Source organism: Catharus ustulatus, chromosome 2, assembly GCF_009819885.2.
Source record: "Catharus ustulatus isolate bCatUst1 chromosome 2, bCatUst1.pri.v2, whole genome shotgun sequence".
In the NCBI taxonomy this organism is placed as follows: Eukaryota; Metazoa; Chordata; class Aves; order Passeriformes; family Turdidae; genus Catharus; species Catharus ustulatus.
In genome coordinates this window covers 17731735-17746469 of record NC_046222.1, presented here as the reverse complement: position 1 = coordinate 17746469, position 14735 = coordinate 17731735, and the positions used below count along the sequence as shown (strand labels likewise).

Below are 14735 nucleotides of genomic sequence, written 5' to 3'. Positions count from 1 at the left end.
ATCCTTTCTTTCCATGACTGTACTGGACTGTGGCTCCAGATTCATAAACTCTAAAGAATGGAGGAATGATATTATGTTATTCTAATCTGACTTTCAAGAGCTGGCAGTGTTATAATTCCTTCATCCTGCCTCTGAATCCTGATGCTGCTAAACTGTAGGCTCTCAGCAATGATTTTCGGACCTGGTTTAGAAACTTCAAGAGAGGAAGAGTCACATAGCACTCCTGGGTAAAACAGTTCTGTAATTTAGTTTAAGAAGTACTAAATTCTTCCATTGAATCCAACATAACATTAAATTCAAAAAGATTTAGAGTGTGAATATGAATATTACAAAAGTAAGTTTGCATCACATAAATGAAATTAATAGTCCTGTACATGTTCTTTTGAGGCAAGATGAGGGGATAATGAATACAAGGTTACTCAAAAAATACTTTAATTCTCTCCTGGAGGCAAACACTGAAGGAGAACGTGTGTTTGCTGGTAAAAGCTGAACCACATTTCCTGTTTGTAAGAAAGGAGGTGAAAAAAAAAAGACTGGAGGGATTTGAGATTGACAGCAACTCTGAAGACAGGTTCACGCTGCCAGGTTCAAAACAAAAGAGTATCCAACATCTGCCAACATAACTTGATTTCCTGTTGGATAAAGGGGAGGGGAGTATTCCTAGAAACAACAAAACCAGGTAAGCCTTGTCTTTTAAACTTGTAAACATAGGAGCAGTAGAACCATGCTGTGGTAGATTAGAAACCTTCCAAGGAGGTGGTTTAGGCTAAACCGTCTTTAATTAAGGTTTGGAAATGAAGATTAAGCATTGGCATTAGTTTTATGCTGAAAATTCTGTGCTGTGGGCCTTCTTATTTTACAAAGTGCTATTTCCCTTCTGAAGTATGAAGTTGATATCTTATGAACCAATTAGTTGTGCACTAATTAATTGCAGTTTAAGGAATCTTTTTCAGATAATTAATCCTGTATTAAAATCTCACACAGGTGAAAGCATTTTTAATGCTAATTTAACATTCATCTGTCTCGTATGTGTTTCTTTTTCTCAGGGCCATTAGTACAAAATATTATGTATATCAACACTTAATTGGAAGGGGGAAGGAAAGACAGTTTTATCTAATCTTTAACAAATTTTTAGGCAAATCATGAGGAAAGAGGAAAACCATCTCCATAAATCTGGTAGCAATTAATCTGCGTGTGTGGATAACATGTTGATACCACAGATGGCATGTCCAGTTAGGTGCTGTCTGTTCCTCACCTCACGTTCCTTTCCAGTACAAAACATGGTAGAAGTATGCGGCCTGTTGTCCTTTGTGATGGATTCTCTAAACAAAATACATTAGAGCAAGGAGGAACAAAATGTAGCACTTCTGCTACCTATTCTTATGTTGCTAAGAGGACAAATATCCAACACAAATGGTTAAATGTGGCTCCACTCCCTGCAGGTGAGTACAGGATTATGTCCACTTGTTTGAGTTGCAATAAAATGAATAGCAGAAATTCATCCAGGAAAGATTAGAATATTTTGGAGACTTTTGGTTGGTTTCTTTGTTTTTTTTTTGCTTATTTTCTCTCATAGCCCTCCAGTGACAGTATAATAAACTCTGTAAAGAGAAAACCTAAGAACAAATAACCAAAACTCTATTTATTCCCATGTCTTGTCTCTGTTGGTGGAAAAAGTTGTCAATATACTTTTAAAGAGAAAAAGCACAATCAACCACGTATTTAAAATGTCTTTTGTTTGTCTGTATTTTGTGGTGTGAATATGGTAACTTCAGTTCATAACACTGTAAAATATACTAAGAGGTGGTGAGTAACCCCATCCCTAAAGCCAGAAAAGTAGAAACATTATCCAAATGAAGCAACTTACCTAAGATGGAGTAGCATCTAAGTTTAACCTGGTTTTCAAAGAGAAATGGAAGAAAAGCAGCATAAGAATATATCATTAGTACTAGAAAGAGTCTGATATTAGTTAATCAAAATACTGTCATCTTTATAATTATTAAAGATACTACTTCTCTACTCACATATCCCAAATTCTTCTAACAATAGAACAAGAATTGTTGTCCCTCTCTAGAAACCTTTGGGTACATAATGAACTTTTTCCTTTTGCAGAGGAGCACATTGCTTTAAGAATACCTCAATATTATTTCTTGCAACAAGCTAGTATCACCCTTAAATTTTCCTATCACAGATAATGCTGGTGGAATTTGAGCTTATTGTTTTAGAATCATAGTGTCCTATTCCCAATCAGCCTAATTATTTCATATTAATTTTTTTTAAAAATACAACAATTAAAAAAATTTTTCAATTTGATGGCTTGAATGAGTACAGTGAATACACCCTGAATACAATGTCATTGGTTTTTTGTACTAACTATATGTTGTGTAAAAAGGATTAATATAGTTTTGCTCCATTTGAGGATAGATGACTTGAATGAGAATTAAAATTAGATTATAGAACTAAAGACACCATTTCAAAATGGAATGTATTTAGTCTAATAGACTTGCTGTTTATTTCTCACTCCTCATCTACAGTCTCCTTATCATATTTTTGTCTATAGCACATCCTGTTAACTGTGAGAGGTTGCATCTGCTATTGTACATTTAGGGAGAACAGTGTAGTTATCTGTGGAGACAAATTGTTCTTCACACCGTCAGCTTTCCTTCTAATGCTGCTGTTGTCAGAGTAGTTAATACTGAAATAATGCAGCTATAAATGTAAACTGCATATCAGAAACACCCATAAGGACAAGAAGGCTTGTGAAAGATCTGGGAGTTGCATATCTGTAAAGCTAGGATATAAAACTGGAGTTTCTCATATTTTGTCTGGGTAATTCGATTAGCTTGAAATGAATGTTAGAATGGCATAGATCTCTCAGAACAGCACCACTACACCTCTGATCAAGTTGTTTGCTATGGTTTTATGGGCTAAGTAAAAACTGCTGTTGTTGCTCCCATGTAAGTAGTGCTGACTGACAAACAGATAGCTAGTATTGCAAAAACAAACAAAAATATACTGAAGTCACACATATATTTGCATACATTCTACTGAAACACAAGCAGATGTTTAAGTCAGTGTTGTGGAAAATAAATTTAAAAATAAACTAAGTAGTGTTCATCTGGGAAGAAATTTAAATGTTCTTTTCTAGCCACACCCATGAAATGTCCTACATCACACTTAAGAAAGAACTATAGATTATGAGATTTAAAACATTGGTACATTTTATGAGAAATCCAAGTTTAATATCTTTTTTCCCTATAATATTATTAAATAATTCTTGAGAAGTAGGATTGTTGAAATACGAGAGAATTTAAACTTGAAAACAAACAAAAAAATTGTATCCAACCTTTACTATTTTCCAGATAATAATTCCAATTTAAATCAAAAGCCGAAACAGGAAAATGATACTTGTCAACAAAAAGTGGGCCAGTTAAAGGCTGAAAATAGTCAAATTGAATCTAAGAGTTTTCCTTCTACTCTGGAAACACTGGGGAAAAATTGAATTCCTGAACCAGAGAGATAAATGACATCATTCTATGTGAAGAAAAAGTAACAATGTTAGATCATAACTGTACTTTAGGTATCTGCTCACTCTTTTTATTCTAGTGAATCACAGTGTTGTGGCTTGTGGAATGAGCTGCCCAGGGAGCTGGTGGAGTCCCTGTCCCTGAGGTGTTTCAGGAAAGACTGAGTGCCATGGTGCAGCTGGCAAGGTGTTGTTCAGTCACAGGCTGGATGATCTCAGGGGACTTTTCCAATGTTAATTCTGTGATTCTATCACAGTTACAGATTCTTCACTTCTTTTAGACCATAATACTGCTTGTGCTCCTTGGAAAAAGTGTAGGAAAAGAAATATGAAATGAACATGAGAAGGATGGAAACCAATCACAGCAGAAAAGATAAAAAGATGGGAGAAGAATGAGAGATGACTCTGATTATTTAGGTACAACAATGAAACTTGGAATTTCTTGTCCTGGACAGACTTGCAGTTTTGGACAGGTTGCATGGGATGCAATATTGAGTGACTAATTGACAGCAACCAGGTTCCAAAGACTGGTGATTCTTGATGCACCCTGATAACATCACCTCAGTGTAGGATCTCCCATTTTTTTAATTCCTTCCCTGAAAAATTGGAATGATGTAGAGTTGCTTCATGGGGATGCTGTCTCTCCTCATGAATGTCTGTACCTCATTGCAAAAAAAGTGCCTTTCAACATGAAAAGGAGTATTGCAGGGATAAACTTTCCTTCGGGAAAACTGAAGTGTTAGAAAGGAAGGGAAAGAGGATGTTTCGTTTAAAAAGAAGAAAAAATGGTCACTGAAAGTACATGTGCCAAAAAAACAAAACAAAACAAAAACCAAAAAAACCCCCTACCAACCCTAAAAGTCTGTCAGAAAATTACAGCTTATTAGTTTTGGTTCTTTCCTTTTAAAAGAGAGTTCTGATCAGGAAAGAAACCTGCATCCCAGAAGCCCAAGTGATTTGTGATATTTTTAATACCAGGGCTTATCTTATCTTGTTTTGTCATGATAAAAACTTCTGGGGGATAGAGTGCAGCAAAACAAAAAGAGCATTGGCAACACCAGCTTAACAAAGGGACAAAACCTATAAGAAAGTTTTGAGTTGGAGCCGGTCAGTCAAGGAACAAAGCTGTGTCTTCTCAGCAGGAGCAAATTGCCACTGTCCCCTGGCCACCAACACGGAAAAGTGCATTCCTGCACTCCTTCAACTCAGCTTTACTTCAGAAACAAACAAAATGTCAGCTTCCCGAGGGAATCCAGATATGTCATAAAACAACCAAGTGCATTAAGAATTAGTGTTGTCCAATCCAGCCCCTTGACTGCTCTGCTCCAGCTACACATTTCTTTTCATGCACTATTAGAGGAGCTCATTAGCTCTGGGCATCAGGCAGCTTTTATTTCAAGCACTCCAAATCTCAGAGAACATGATGCATGCCTCTGGGGAAAGTTAAGAATCAAGCTGCAAGCTCCTTGCACTCATTTTTTGGTTCCCTGTTTCCTCTGTCAAGGAAGGCTTTCACAGGCCATCTGCAGCAACGCTGATAATTTTGGCCACTAGACAGTCACAAATAGGTTATTTTCTTTGGCATGGTTTGTGATGGAAAACTTGTATGAGCTAGGTTAATCAAGGAATTAATAAATGAAAACAAATTAGATTTCGTGCAGGGGGGTTCTTTTCTGTCTTAGCGCAAGTTTAGAGCAAAAGAAGATTTTGTTCACATAAGTGGACCCTTTTACCAAGTGAATTTCCAGGAGCTGTTTGAACTTTTCCTTGCAGTAATACTGCTTCCAAACTGATGCTTATCCTTCACTATCACTTCCTCTGGTTTCTCAGGCAAGAAAATAAGGACAAATAAATGGTTTTAATAGCTAGAAAACCATGCAAGAAAACATAACCAAAATTTGACTTTTTTTTTGCAGGGATTGTCAAAATCTTACAGTCTTATTATTCAGAGACACAACCAGCAAAATTTTTTGGCTAAATTCAGAACTACTTTCACTATCTCTAGAATTTAGCTAAGAATTCACTAATATAAAGACAACTTCAGAAATAATTTCAAAGCTATCCAGTAAAATGACTTTCCTCTTTATTAATTTCTGATTTTTACTGTATCTTACAGGCAAACCAATAGCCTTAATCTTTGGCTGAATTCCAACGAAACAGTTTTTCTCCTAACAATTTAATAAAGTTGCTTTCTTGTTATTTAGCATCTGGTTTTGATATTACCTAGCTTGTATAGCAATAGTTGACAGAGAGTAAACAACAAAATAGCAGCTTCGATTACAGAAAGCAAAAATCAACCAAGCATGAAGTATACAGTAAAACTGTTAGACAACACAAATATTAAATTTTTTTTCAGTTACAGGAATGGACTGCCATTTTTCTGTCTGGGGAGTTTTGGCCTTCCTGAGTTTGGCTCTGCTTGTTTCATTGTCACTGAATATTTCACACTGTATGAAAAAGAGGCAAGGTAAGTAATGTCTCTTTGTAAGGAATCGAGTTTCAGTGTTTGAAGCCGTCCCTGCTCAGAGATATGAAGTCAACAAAGTGATTCTTGTGAATCTTCAAGTTATATTTTGGCAAGAATGATTTTACTAGAGAGGATTTAGCTTTTGAAAATTTTTAGAAGAGCCACGTATGAATACAGAATGATTGCTCACTGCCTGATCCACTGTTAAAGCCAGGTACACAAATCCATTCTCTGAAGGCAAACCAGTGGAACAAGAAAAATTTAAAAATAAAAAATTAGTCAGAACAAAAGTATATTTTTAATACCTGCAATTTCCTTGACTATGAAGTATACTTTTCCTGTAACTGGTTATTATTTATACTTCAATTTAAAATTTATTTTAAGTGGATGCATTGATACAAAATACTTTGGAGAAATTTTTCTCCTCCCTAAATTCCTAAACGCTCGTTTGAATTTCAGATTTCATAAGATTTTATGTATATTTTATTTCTCAGTGTATTTTGCAAAAAAACATTCTAATTGCTTTTCATAATGGGATTCTACTGTATTTCTTAAACCAATGTGTGTCTCATGTGACTACAGTCATACTCTGGTTTTGGTTGAAATTAACTTTCAGGTTTTAGCAGATTTTGCCAGAGCAACCTGTTTTATGTCTATGGTTAGGAAGTTGTACGATCATCACCATTCCCTTTACCCAGGGAAAGCTGTACCTGTGCTGTGCAGGTAGGGGTGGGCAGGCCAACACAGATGACTCCAACAAGGCTAAATACACCTGTGTATGCAATCCACATAAACAGAAGGAATGTGCTTATAAACCCAGCTCACCAAGTATTAGAGAATCAGATATTCACAGGATAGTAAGACAGTTGCTGGAGTCTTTTGGGATGGGTGTGGGTTGAGCTTTTTGGTTTGTTTTGTCGTTTAGGGCTACTGGGCAGGTATTTCTGTGAGGAAGAACCACAGTCATTTGCAAAACTAACCTGACCAGGGTTTAGCTCAGGATGCTGCATTACTCATTGAATTGGAGCTTACTGTGGTAAATTCTGGAGTCCTGGAGCAGAGTTTAGAAAATCAGGCATTCCTGAATTATTAATCAAGCTCCAGCATGAAATCTCTTTGTAGTCGTTGCCTCTCTGCTTCAGTTTCTTCATCTGTGTGGATCACAGGATCTCTTTTTCAGACATACCAGCAGAACTAGTAAAATAAATCAACCCATCACTTTGTAATATTAACACGATTCACCTCCCCAGACAGAGAAAATCTGAGAGAAAAAGATGAGGGAGAAACAGAAGGTAGAGGAAATAAAGAATTAATCATATGTGTTATGATACATTTTTTGGGTACTGTAAACTAATGTAGACTTTGCCGCCTTACAGAGGCTTACAGCACAGGGCCATAACATAAACATTTCTTGTATTTAACAAAAGTATTTGAGAAAAGTAGAGGGACAACTGAAGAACCTGAAAACCAGAGCTTTCAACTATATTCTCTAAAACAAAATCAAAAGCATGCCTGTTGAGACAATTATCTGAAGTGTTCTAAAGCAACATGTTTCATTTTCTCTCAACTTTTTTTTAAAACACATTTTCCAGCTAAAATGCATAAAGACTATGAAGAGAACAATCCAAGGTAAGTTGTATAAAAAGTTTCTTACTGGCAAGGGTAAAATATGCAATAAATAATGACAGATGGCTTTGGAGGGATGGCATAGAGGAAAATTCAATATCTCATGTAATCTACCTGGAAAAGTTGGTTGTGGGAAAAAAGTTTTAAAAAAAACCCAGGGAAAAAAATTTACATGTGAGATACATCCTCCAGTCATTTTATCAACAATGAAATAATTACATGCTAAAACTATAATTTTATCTGAAAGTGCAAAATATTGAGCTAAACCACAATTATCTATCACTTAATAATTCCATAGTGATTTAAAAGAACTCTCAGCTCTCATAATAAATTATAAATTTATTTGATAAATTATAGTCTGATAGTTAATACTTGTAGAGCAATAATTTACATGTATTTACATTTCATAACCATCTTGTACACATGGTCAAAAGCAATAAAACAGTCTGTTTACAGCTGCAGGATACCTCATGATCTGTTACACAAATCTGTTTCAAGTCTCTCTCTCTCTCTTATGCCATACAGAAAAAAAACCCAAACCAAGCCCAAACTTCAGAAAACAGAAATGGATAAAGTCTCATCTCAAGCCAAATATAAAAGGCCCTTGAAACAAAAATACAAAAGCCTGCACCTGTCACCCAAAACTAATTCATAATTTCGATTTTTCTTGAAACTGGGAAGTCTCTATTTGTCTATTACCGCCTGTTCAGATGAAAAACACCCCTGAAGGTGGTGTTAGAGCACAACTTCACCCCCTTGAGGAGACACAATGTAGGGGTGCAGTAGAAAGGCTACGCAGGGCTCCCCACTAGCAATTCTCATTCTACAGACCCACCTAGAAACATTTCCAAGTAACACCAGGTAATGAAACACAGCATACAATTAAAAATGGAAAACTGAACTTGGTTTGAGTTCTCTCTGTTTGTGTTGACAGAAGCATTTTAGTTGAATCAAGGGGGGACCTTTAAAGAACATCCCCCCAAAAGACACATGTGGTGCTTTAGTTTGTATCGCAGAGTGGTCTCAGAGGACATGAATTGGGTTCCTTTCAGTGATCATTAATATTTCTTACTCTACCTCTAACTGTAGTTTAATAGTCTTGATATTAGCTTTGTGCTTAAGGAAGTTACAGGAAAGGAGAGTTCAATTCTGGGCTAGGTAACAAATCTCTCCTGAGAATAACCACACTGCCGTTTCTGCCCCTTCTAATACTTTTGGTCTTGTTTTAAGATCACAAAAAATCTGCTATATACAGATACACACACACACTTTTTATGCATATGTGCATAAAAATTTAATAGAATAGAGTATGGAGGTGCTAAATGAAGCATATTCTGTGAATTAAAAATATTTTTTCATTCCCCTTGTAGCTATGATGGCTATGACACAGAAGATTATCCTGTTTATGGCAATCTCAATCAAAATGCTTTAGGTAAGCTTCAATTTAGGAACATATGTCTATTCAGTGACTATAAAAATATATGATTAAAAAAGGACTGACTTTTTTGTATCTCTCAAATGGCAAACTTGAGAATCGACATCTTTTTAATTATTGATATAATTGAAATTATTAAAAGATACTTGGGATAGAAATTCAAGCCTTCATGTTGCACTACTATTTATGAGAACAGATCTCATACCAAATTTGATTTTTTACAGTCCATATGGTCCTGCTCAGCCAAGTATCTCAAAACAAAGAGCTTGCCTAAATGTAAAGCTGCACTAACTGAAACAACAGCTTGATCCATGCCTATAAAAGCAATCTAAGGCACATATTACTCACGGTCCAAGGTCAGTGCTCCCACAGAAGCATGCAGAAACAAACACATACCAGTTCTCTGCTGTGGCTATCCACATATCACCAGCAACATTGACAAATGTGCTGAAGCCCAGCAGCTGAATGGTGGGCAGACAGCTTGGCTTTGCTTTACTGTGCTCAAGTTAATCCTTGGCAGAGAGACACCACATTAAAGGCTGTAACATCATATAACTGCAGCAAGAGCTAGATGTGCCAAGGATTTGTCTCTTGAAGCCCTTATAGAGTTAAAGCAGTACTGAAGTAGCAAGAACACAACTTTTTCTACAAGCCTTAATTGAGGCTAAGCAAAACTAAAGCACTTGAACTGCAGGAAAAAAAAAAGCTCAAACAAACCCAACTTTTTCATACACAATTTGCATAAATTTAATCAAGTCAACACTCAAATGCAGTGACATTGTAAAAGTCTGAAAACTGTGAGGAAGTAATTTCTTCTACTGGTGGCTAAAATGAGATATAACATGAGAAAATAACTAGAACTAAATTCACAGAAAAACTGAAGTAGACTCAGGAATAGAATTTAATTCACCAGTTGCTGCAACTCACAACCTCTTTCTCAACCAAAGAAAAGGCTGCCTGTGCTGAAAAATTCGTCAGTGTGTGGCTACCTCTTAATTGCAAGAAGTCCTCCCACCACTCTAAAATGATACCCATACAGTGAATAATGAGAAACTTCTCCTTCATATGAACACAAAATGATTTTCATTTTCACAGTGTGTGTCTGAATTTCTTAGCTATTTACCTTTCTATAATTAGAGGGAGAGATCTCTGTGTGAGTTCAAAACGAACATCCTACCAAAGCAAACTGGGGAGAGTGCATTTTCTAATAGAATCTGTTGGTCTGATCTTTTAAGACTCAGTAGCATGTCTCAATAAAGATTTTTCTACTTTGATAAATTACAGAAGAATGTTGTTACGAGCAGATGAAGTCCCAGCCTCAAAGACCAGTTAACCAGCTACAGGTATTTTTAATTTTAGCTATGGATTTCTGAATTAGGGTAATATGGTCTGTCTCAGAGTTCATTTATCCTATAACAATATATAAAAAAATCTTCACACTCTCACAAAAATTACCATGCATTAGTATCTCAGTTCATCAAGGTATTTCAGTACAAACTTGACCCTCCATTCAATCTGAGTCATTAAAAAGGAAGCATAATTATAGACAGTTCAGTTCCACACAATACAGCATAATGAAGCTCAGCCACAGGCATGCAGATCACGTGGCATTAAATTTGCATCCATAACCATGGCTTATGTAAAGAAATAATTTTATCTGGTTTGGTTATCAACCAAGTGAAACCACAAGCTTCATCACTTAATGCTTATAAGTTTGATTGGTTTTCCCCTGTCCAGTGCAAAAGCTATATGCCTTAATCAGGAAAGATTGTTTTCTATTGATTTATCCTTTGTTGAGATACCTGTATGCCTAAAAGCACACAAGCTTCAAATGAAATTTACCTGTAATTGAAGCATTCCTAGCATCAATTTCCTGAGTTGACTGCCCTGTATTGCATAAGGACTGATTTTCAGACTCTCTCACAGGGTATTTCCAGCAGGTAAAGACCAACTTTTTAAATCTAGACATTCCAATGTCAATAGTCATTGATGGTCTGGCTTGAAAAGCACAAAAAACCAGGGGAAAGACACAAAAAGCACACATTGCTACAAAAAGCAATGGAAATGAGATTGTATATGTAGACAAAAATCATCCATCTTTGGTTTTCTGCACAAAGCCTGTTAATAATGTTGTTAATAACTGGATTCTGACTAAAAAAATAGAAAAAATGAGAAGAAAACCAGATCAATAATGTCTTGCATCCCAAAGAACCTGGACTTGTTACATAAACGTCCCTCCTTCCCACAGAGAATCTTTCCAATGATACCTTAATGACTTTTTCCATATTGCTACTATGAGTAATTTACCATTAGTTTATATTGATCTGTTTTCCATGCTCCCGCAGCTTAATCATTTGTACTTTTAATGAGTTGCTTTACAGTTAGTTCAGGCAAATTTCAGGTAGAATTATGATTATAGACATACTTGAAGTCTTAGATATAAATTTAAAGTAAGGATAACTACTGAACATTAAAGTGAATTTTCTTTTAGGTGGAGTCTGCCAATCAGATGTGTTATGCCTCACTTGATCACAGTGCCAAGGGAAAATGCAGAAAACCAAGGAGAAAGAAAGATCCTTCACATGAAGAAGATGAAGAAGAAAGATCATCTAACCCCATGGTGGCTTCCAAAGTTAGCATTTACCTGAATAGTGAGCAGCTGGCTGCCGAAAACACGGCAAAAGAAGAAGCCATTCATGATGATCCCATCAGATTAATGGGTTTGATTCACAACACAAAAGGGGAGAACCGAATATGCAATGAACCAAAAATGTAACCATAAAGTGAGATTTACTTTTTCATTCTGGAGGATCAATGAAGGATTAGGGATAATATTCTGGAAAGTTGACGTACTAAACAGCATGAAATGGGTAAGTTAAGTGCTCCAAACTGTCTGCCAAGCATATTTATAGACTATGCAAGACATAGGTCCCAACTGCCACTCAGATGGATCTGCCCTTCAGAAGACAATTTGAAAGAGCCACAGAAGCTGGTAGCTCAGCATTCACATGGTAGTGATTCCAGCAAAAATTTGTCCTGTTTTAAACAATCATCAGCTTTCAAGCAGTTCTAAAAGAATTCCTCATTGTCTGCAGAGCTCTAGCAGAGTATAATTCTATATTAACTTCAATACTTTTGAAATGAGATTGTTTCATACTTGCACACTTGGTGATTAGTTGTTTTACCAATTAAGAGCTGTCTGCTGCTCCACACTGTGAACTTTCTGACTGCCACTGGTCTATGGCAATGACTGGAGAATAATTTAAGAGCTGATTTAAAGTAATTGTACATCTCATGAAACGTAACAGTATCTTTATACACCTTTACTTTCCTGTAACAATACTACATTACATCTCAAATCTCAACTCCTCTACTAGTGTAATATTGTATACAGCTGTATTCAAGGGTCCACAAAGATATTATCAAGTACCATCAATAACAATAAATCTAGGGAGGATTTCTTCCTTCTAACACTCTATGTTTACATTCATATTGGGTTTTCCATTGCCATCCTTACTGTTGTACAAAAACAGTAAGAGCTTTTTATTTCCCCAAGTCCTTCACTTACCGCTCACATTCATTTGAAGACTAAATTCTGTAAATGGGAATGTTTATAGAGTGGGTATCTATTTTTATATTCTGTGAGTCATTAAGTAGTTGCAGCAGAAAACAAAGCAAGTTGATGCAATATGTCTGCCTCTAGGTGTCAGACATTTCCACCTTCTCAAAAAACAGGATATTGGAGCCTTTAAAATCCACAGAGTGGTGGCAAGGAACTTGAAACTGATGCACACAGAGCCCTAAAACTTTGTGAGGTCCTGAAAGAGATAGAGTTGGAAACAAAAGGTCCATAGTACAGACAGCAAACACCTTCTAACAGCAGAAATGGATGGACACATCAAGGGATGAGAAATCTGTGGGGAAAACAAAATCAATCAATGGTTAATTTCAACCTATCATTTTAGTCTGATAACTAATTTAATGGAAATGAAGTACCCACTTCTCTCATTGAATGTATGTGTAACAGCAAGTCCACTTCATGGCATTTAAGCACATTTCGTTTCCTTTCTAATCTCAGTCTTCATTGTTTAGTCCAGCTATGTGTTTATGCCAATTTTCATCAGCTGCTTTCCCTTGCAACATAGTTTGTTCAAAGAGCAGGGCATTTTTGTAGATATTCGCTATACACACACACACACACACACTTCCTTTCCACATTTAATCACTGCCTCCAATAAATTATTGATTGTGGCTCTCAGACAGGATAATCTTTAATATCCTATTAACTATTTCTAAAGCATTTGTAATGCTGCCATATTAAAATTTAGCTTTATTCTTTTGGCTCTTTACCCTCCCTTCTGCTTAAAAAAGCAATCTAACAACATAATTTTTTAAACAAGTTTTGGGGTAGTTTTCAAGTGACTACTGAATCCTTACATGAAAAAACATGTTCAATATTGTTGAAAATTATCAAGACATTAGAAAAAGACCTACATAAACTATCATATACTGGTTAAATTCTTTATGCATAAACCAAGTTTCAACTAAAACATAAGAGGAGGTGCTAGGTTCTAGGTTTATACTGTCTCAGTAACCTCATCTGTTTTTTCACTGTTCCTTAAAAAAAACCCGTTTATAGCAAAGAAGTAATGTAAAGCTTTTTTTATTAACAGTAAGCTTAATATTCAAGTTCAATGGAACAGTAAAAAATGAGTAAACAAGAGGAAATACGGTGGAAAAAGCAGAATGTTTGGAAGGGTAGAAGAATGGAACTCAATATGAGAGAGCAGGTAGCACCATTGACATCTTTGTAAGTTGAGACAGATGTATTCCAGCAGTAGCTATAGCATTTGATAATCACTGCAAATGTACCTGGCTAAACAGTATTTTCAGGAAAAACAATACAGACTTTTGCTTATTTTACTTTTACTACTAAGAGTCTGCTGACTCACACAGTGTGGCAGGATCAGCTCTGAAAATACAAAGTCTTTCTCCCTTTTTTGCTACTGCTAGGAAAACGTGGTGTTGGCATGATCCTATCTTCCAAGACTTATAGATTTTCCAAGAATGACCTCTTTAAATTATTTCAAAGCAATCGTCATGGAGACAATTTTGCTATGTTGAATAAACAAACTTACCTTCCTTACCTGTGTGAGCTGCATTAAAGTTGCTGTGTAGAAGTCATGTCTAGATTCAGAACAGGTCCAAAAGCCAATTGTTGACTTCTAAGTTACTTTAGGACAGAAAATAATGAATTATGCAGTCTCTCAGTACTGGTGTATCAAGAAAAAACTGGGAAATAATTACCTCAACAAATCCAAGAGGAAAATAGTTCATAAGACATATTTTGTACAATGCATCCATGTCTGGAAAGGGAAAAAAAAAGAGCCCCAAGAGAATTCCTAAAAGACAGTATTTTGTTGCTGTCATGGAAAGAAAGGTAACATCCAAATTATAAGGATGGAATGTGTGTGCAGAAGTTCTTACTGCAGAGAAACCCCCCACTGAAGCTGGCTTCCTGTTCTATTCAAGAACAAGACTTAAGATAAAAAGATTTTGGTTTTAAGAGCTAAAATAAAACCCCCCATGTGTCTGGAAATAAAGTAAAGCCAAAGAAAACCAATTTCTTCCTTTTCTGAAGCTCAGAAAGCTAACAAGGGACAGTGCTGATAAAACAGCAA

The 14735-nt window shown here is 35.9% G+C and overlaps 1 protein-coding gene across 1 annotated transcript; it reads left to right on the top strand.

Moving 5' to 3' along the window:
• The first annotated feature begins 599 nt into the window (after nt 1-599).
• On the top strand, nt 600-12600 carry LOC116992833 (T-cell receptor-associated transmembrane adapter 1). Its single transcript, XM_033052841.1, has 6 exons — nt 600-679; nt 5883-5993; nt 7586-7622; nt 8990-9051; nt 10339-10397; nt 11546-12600. Exons 2-6 carry the CDS (start codon nt 5891-5893, stop codon nt 11828-11830), a joined length of 546 nt encoding a protein of 181 aa, XP_032908732.1. The 5' UTR covers nt 600-679; nt 5883-5890; the 3' UTR covers nt 11831-12600.
• Nucleotides 12601-14735: the final 2135 nt, after the last annotated feature.

Excerpts from the sequence above, each read along its gene's own strand:
- LOC116992833 (XM_033052841.1), top strand. The coding sequence starts at position 5,891 with ATGGACTGCCATTTTTCTGTCTGGGGAGTTTTGGCCTTCCTGAGTTTG. Across the intron at positions 9,052-10,338 it reads TCTCAATCAAAATGCTTTAG|AAGAATGTTGTTACGAGCAG; the intron begins GTAAGCTTCAAT and ends GATAAATTACAG. Across the intron at positions 10,398-11,545 it reads GACCAGTTAACCAGCTACAG|GTGGAGTCTGCCAATCAGAT; the intron begins GTATTTTTAATT and ends ATTTTCTTTTAG.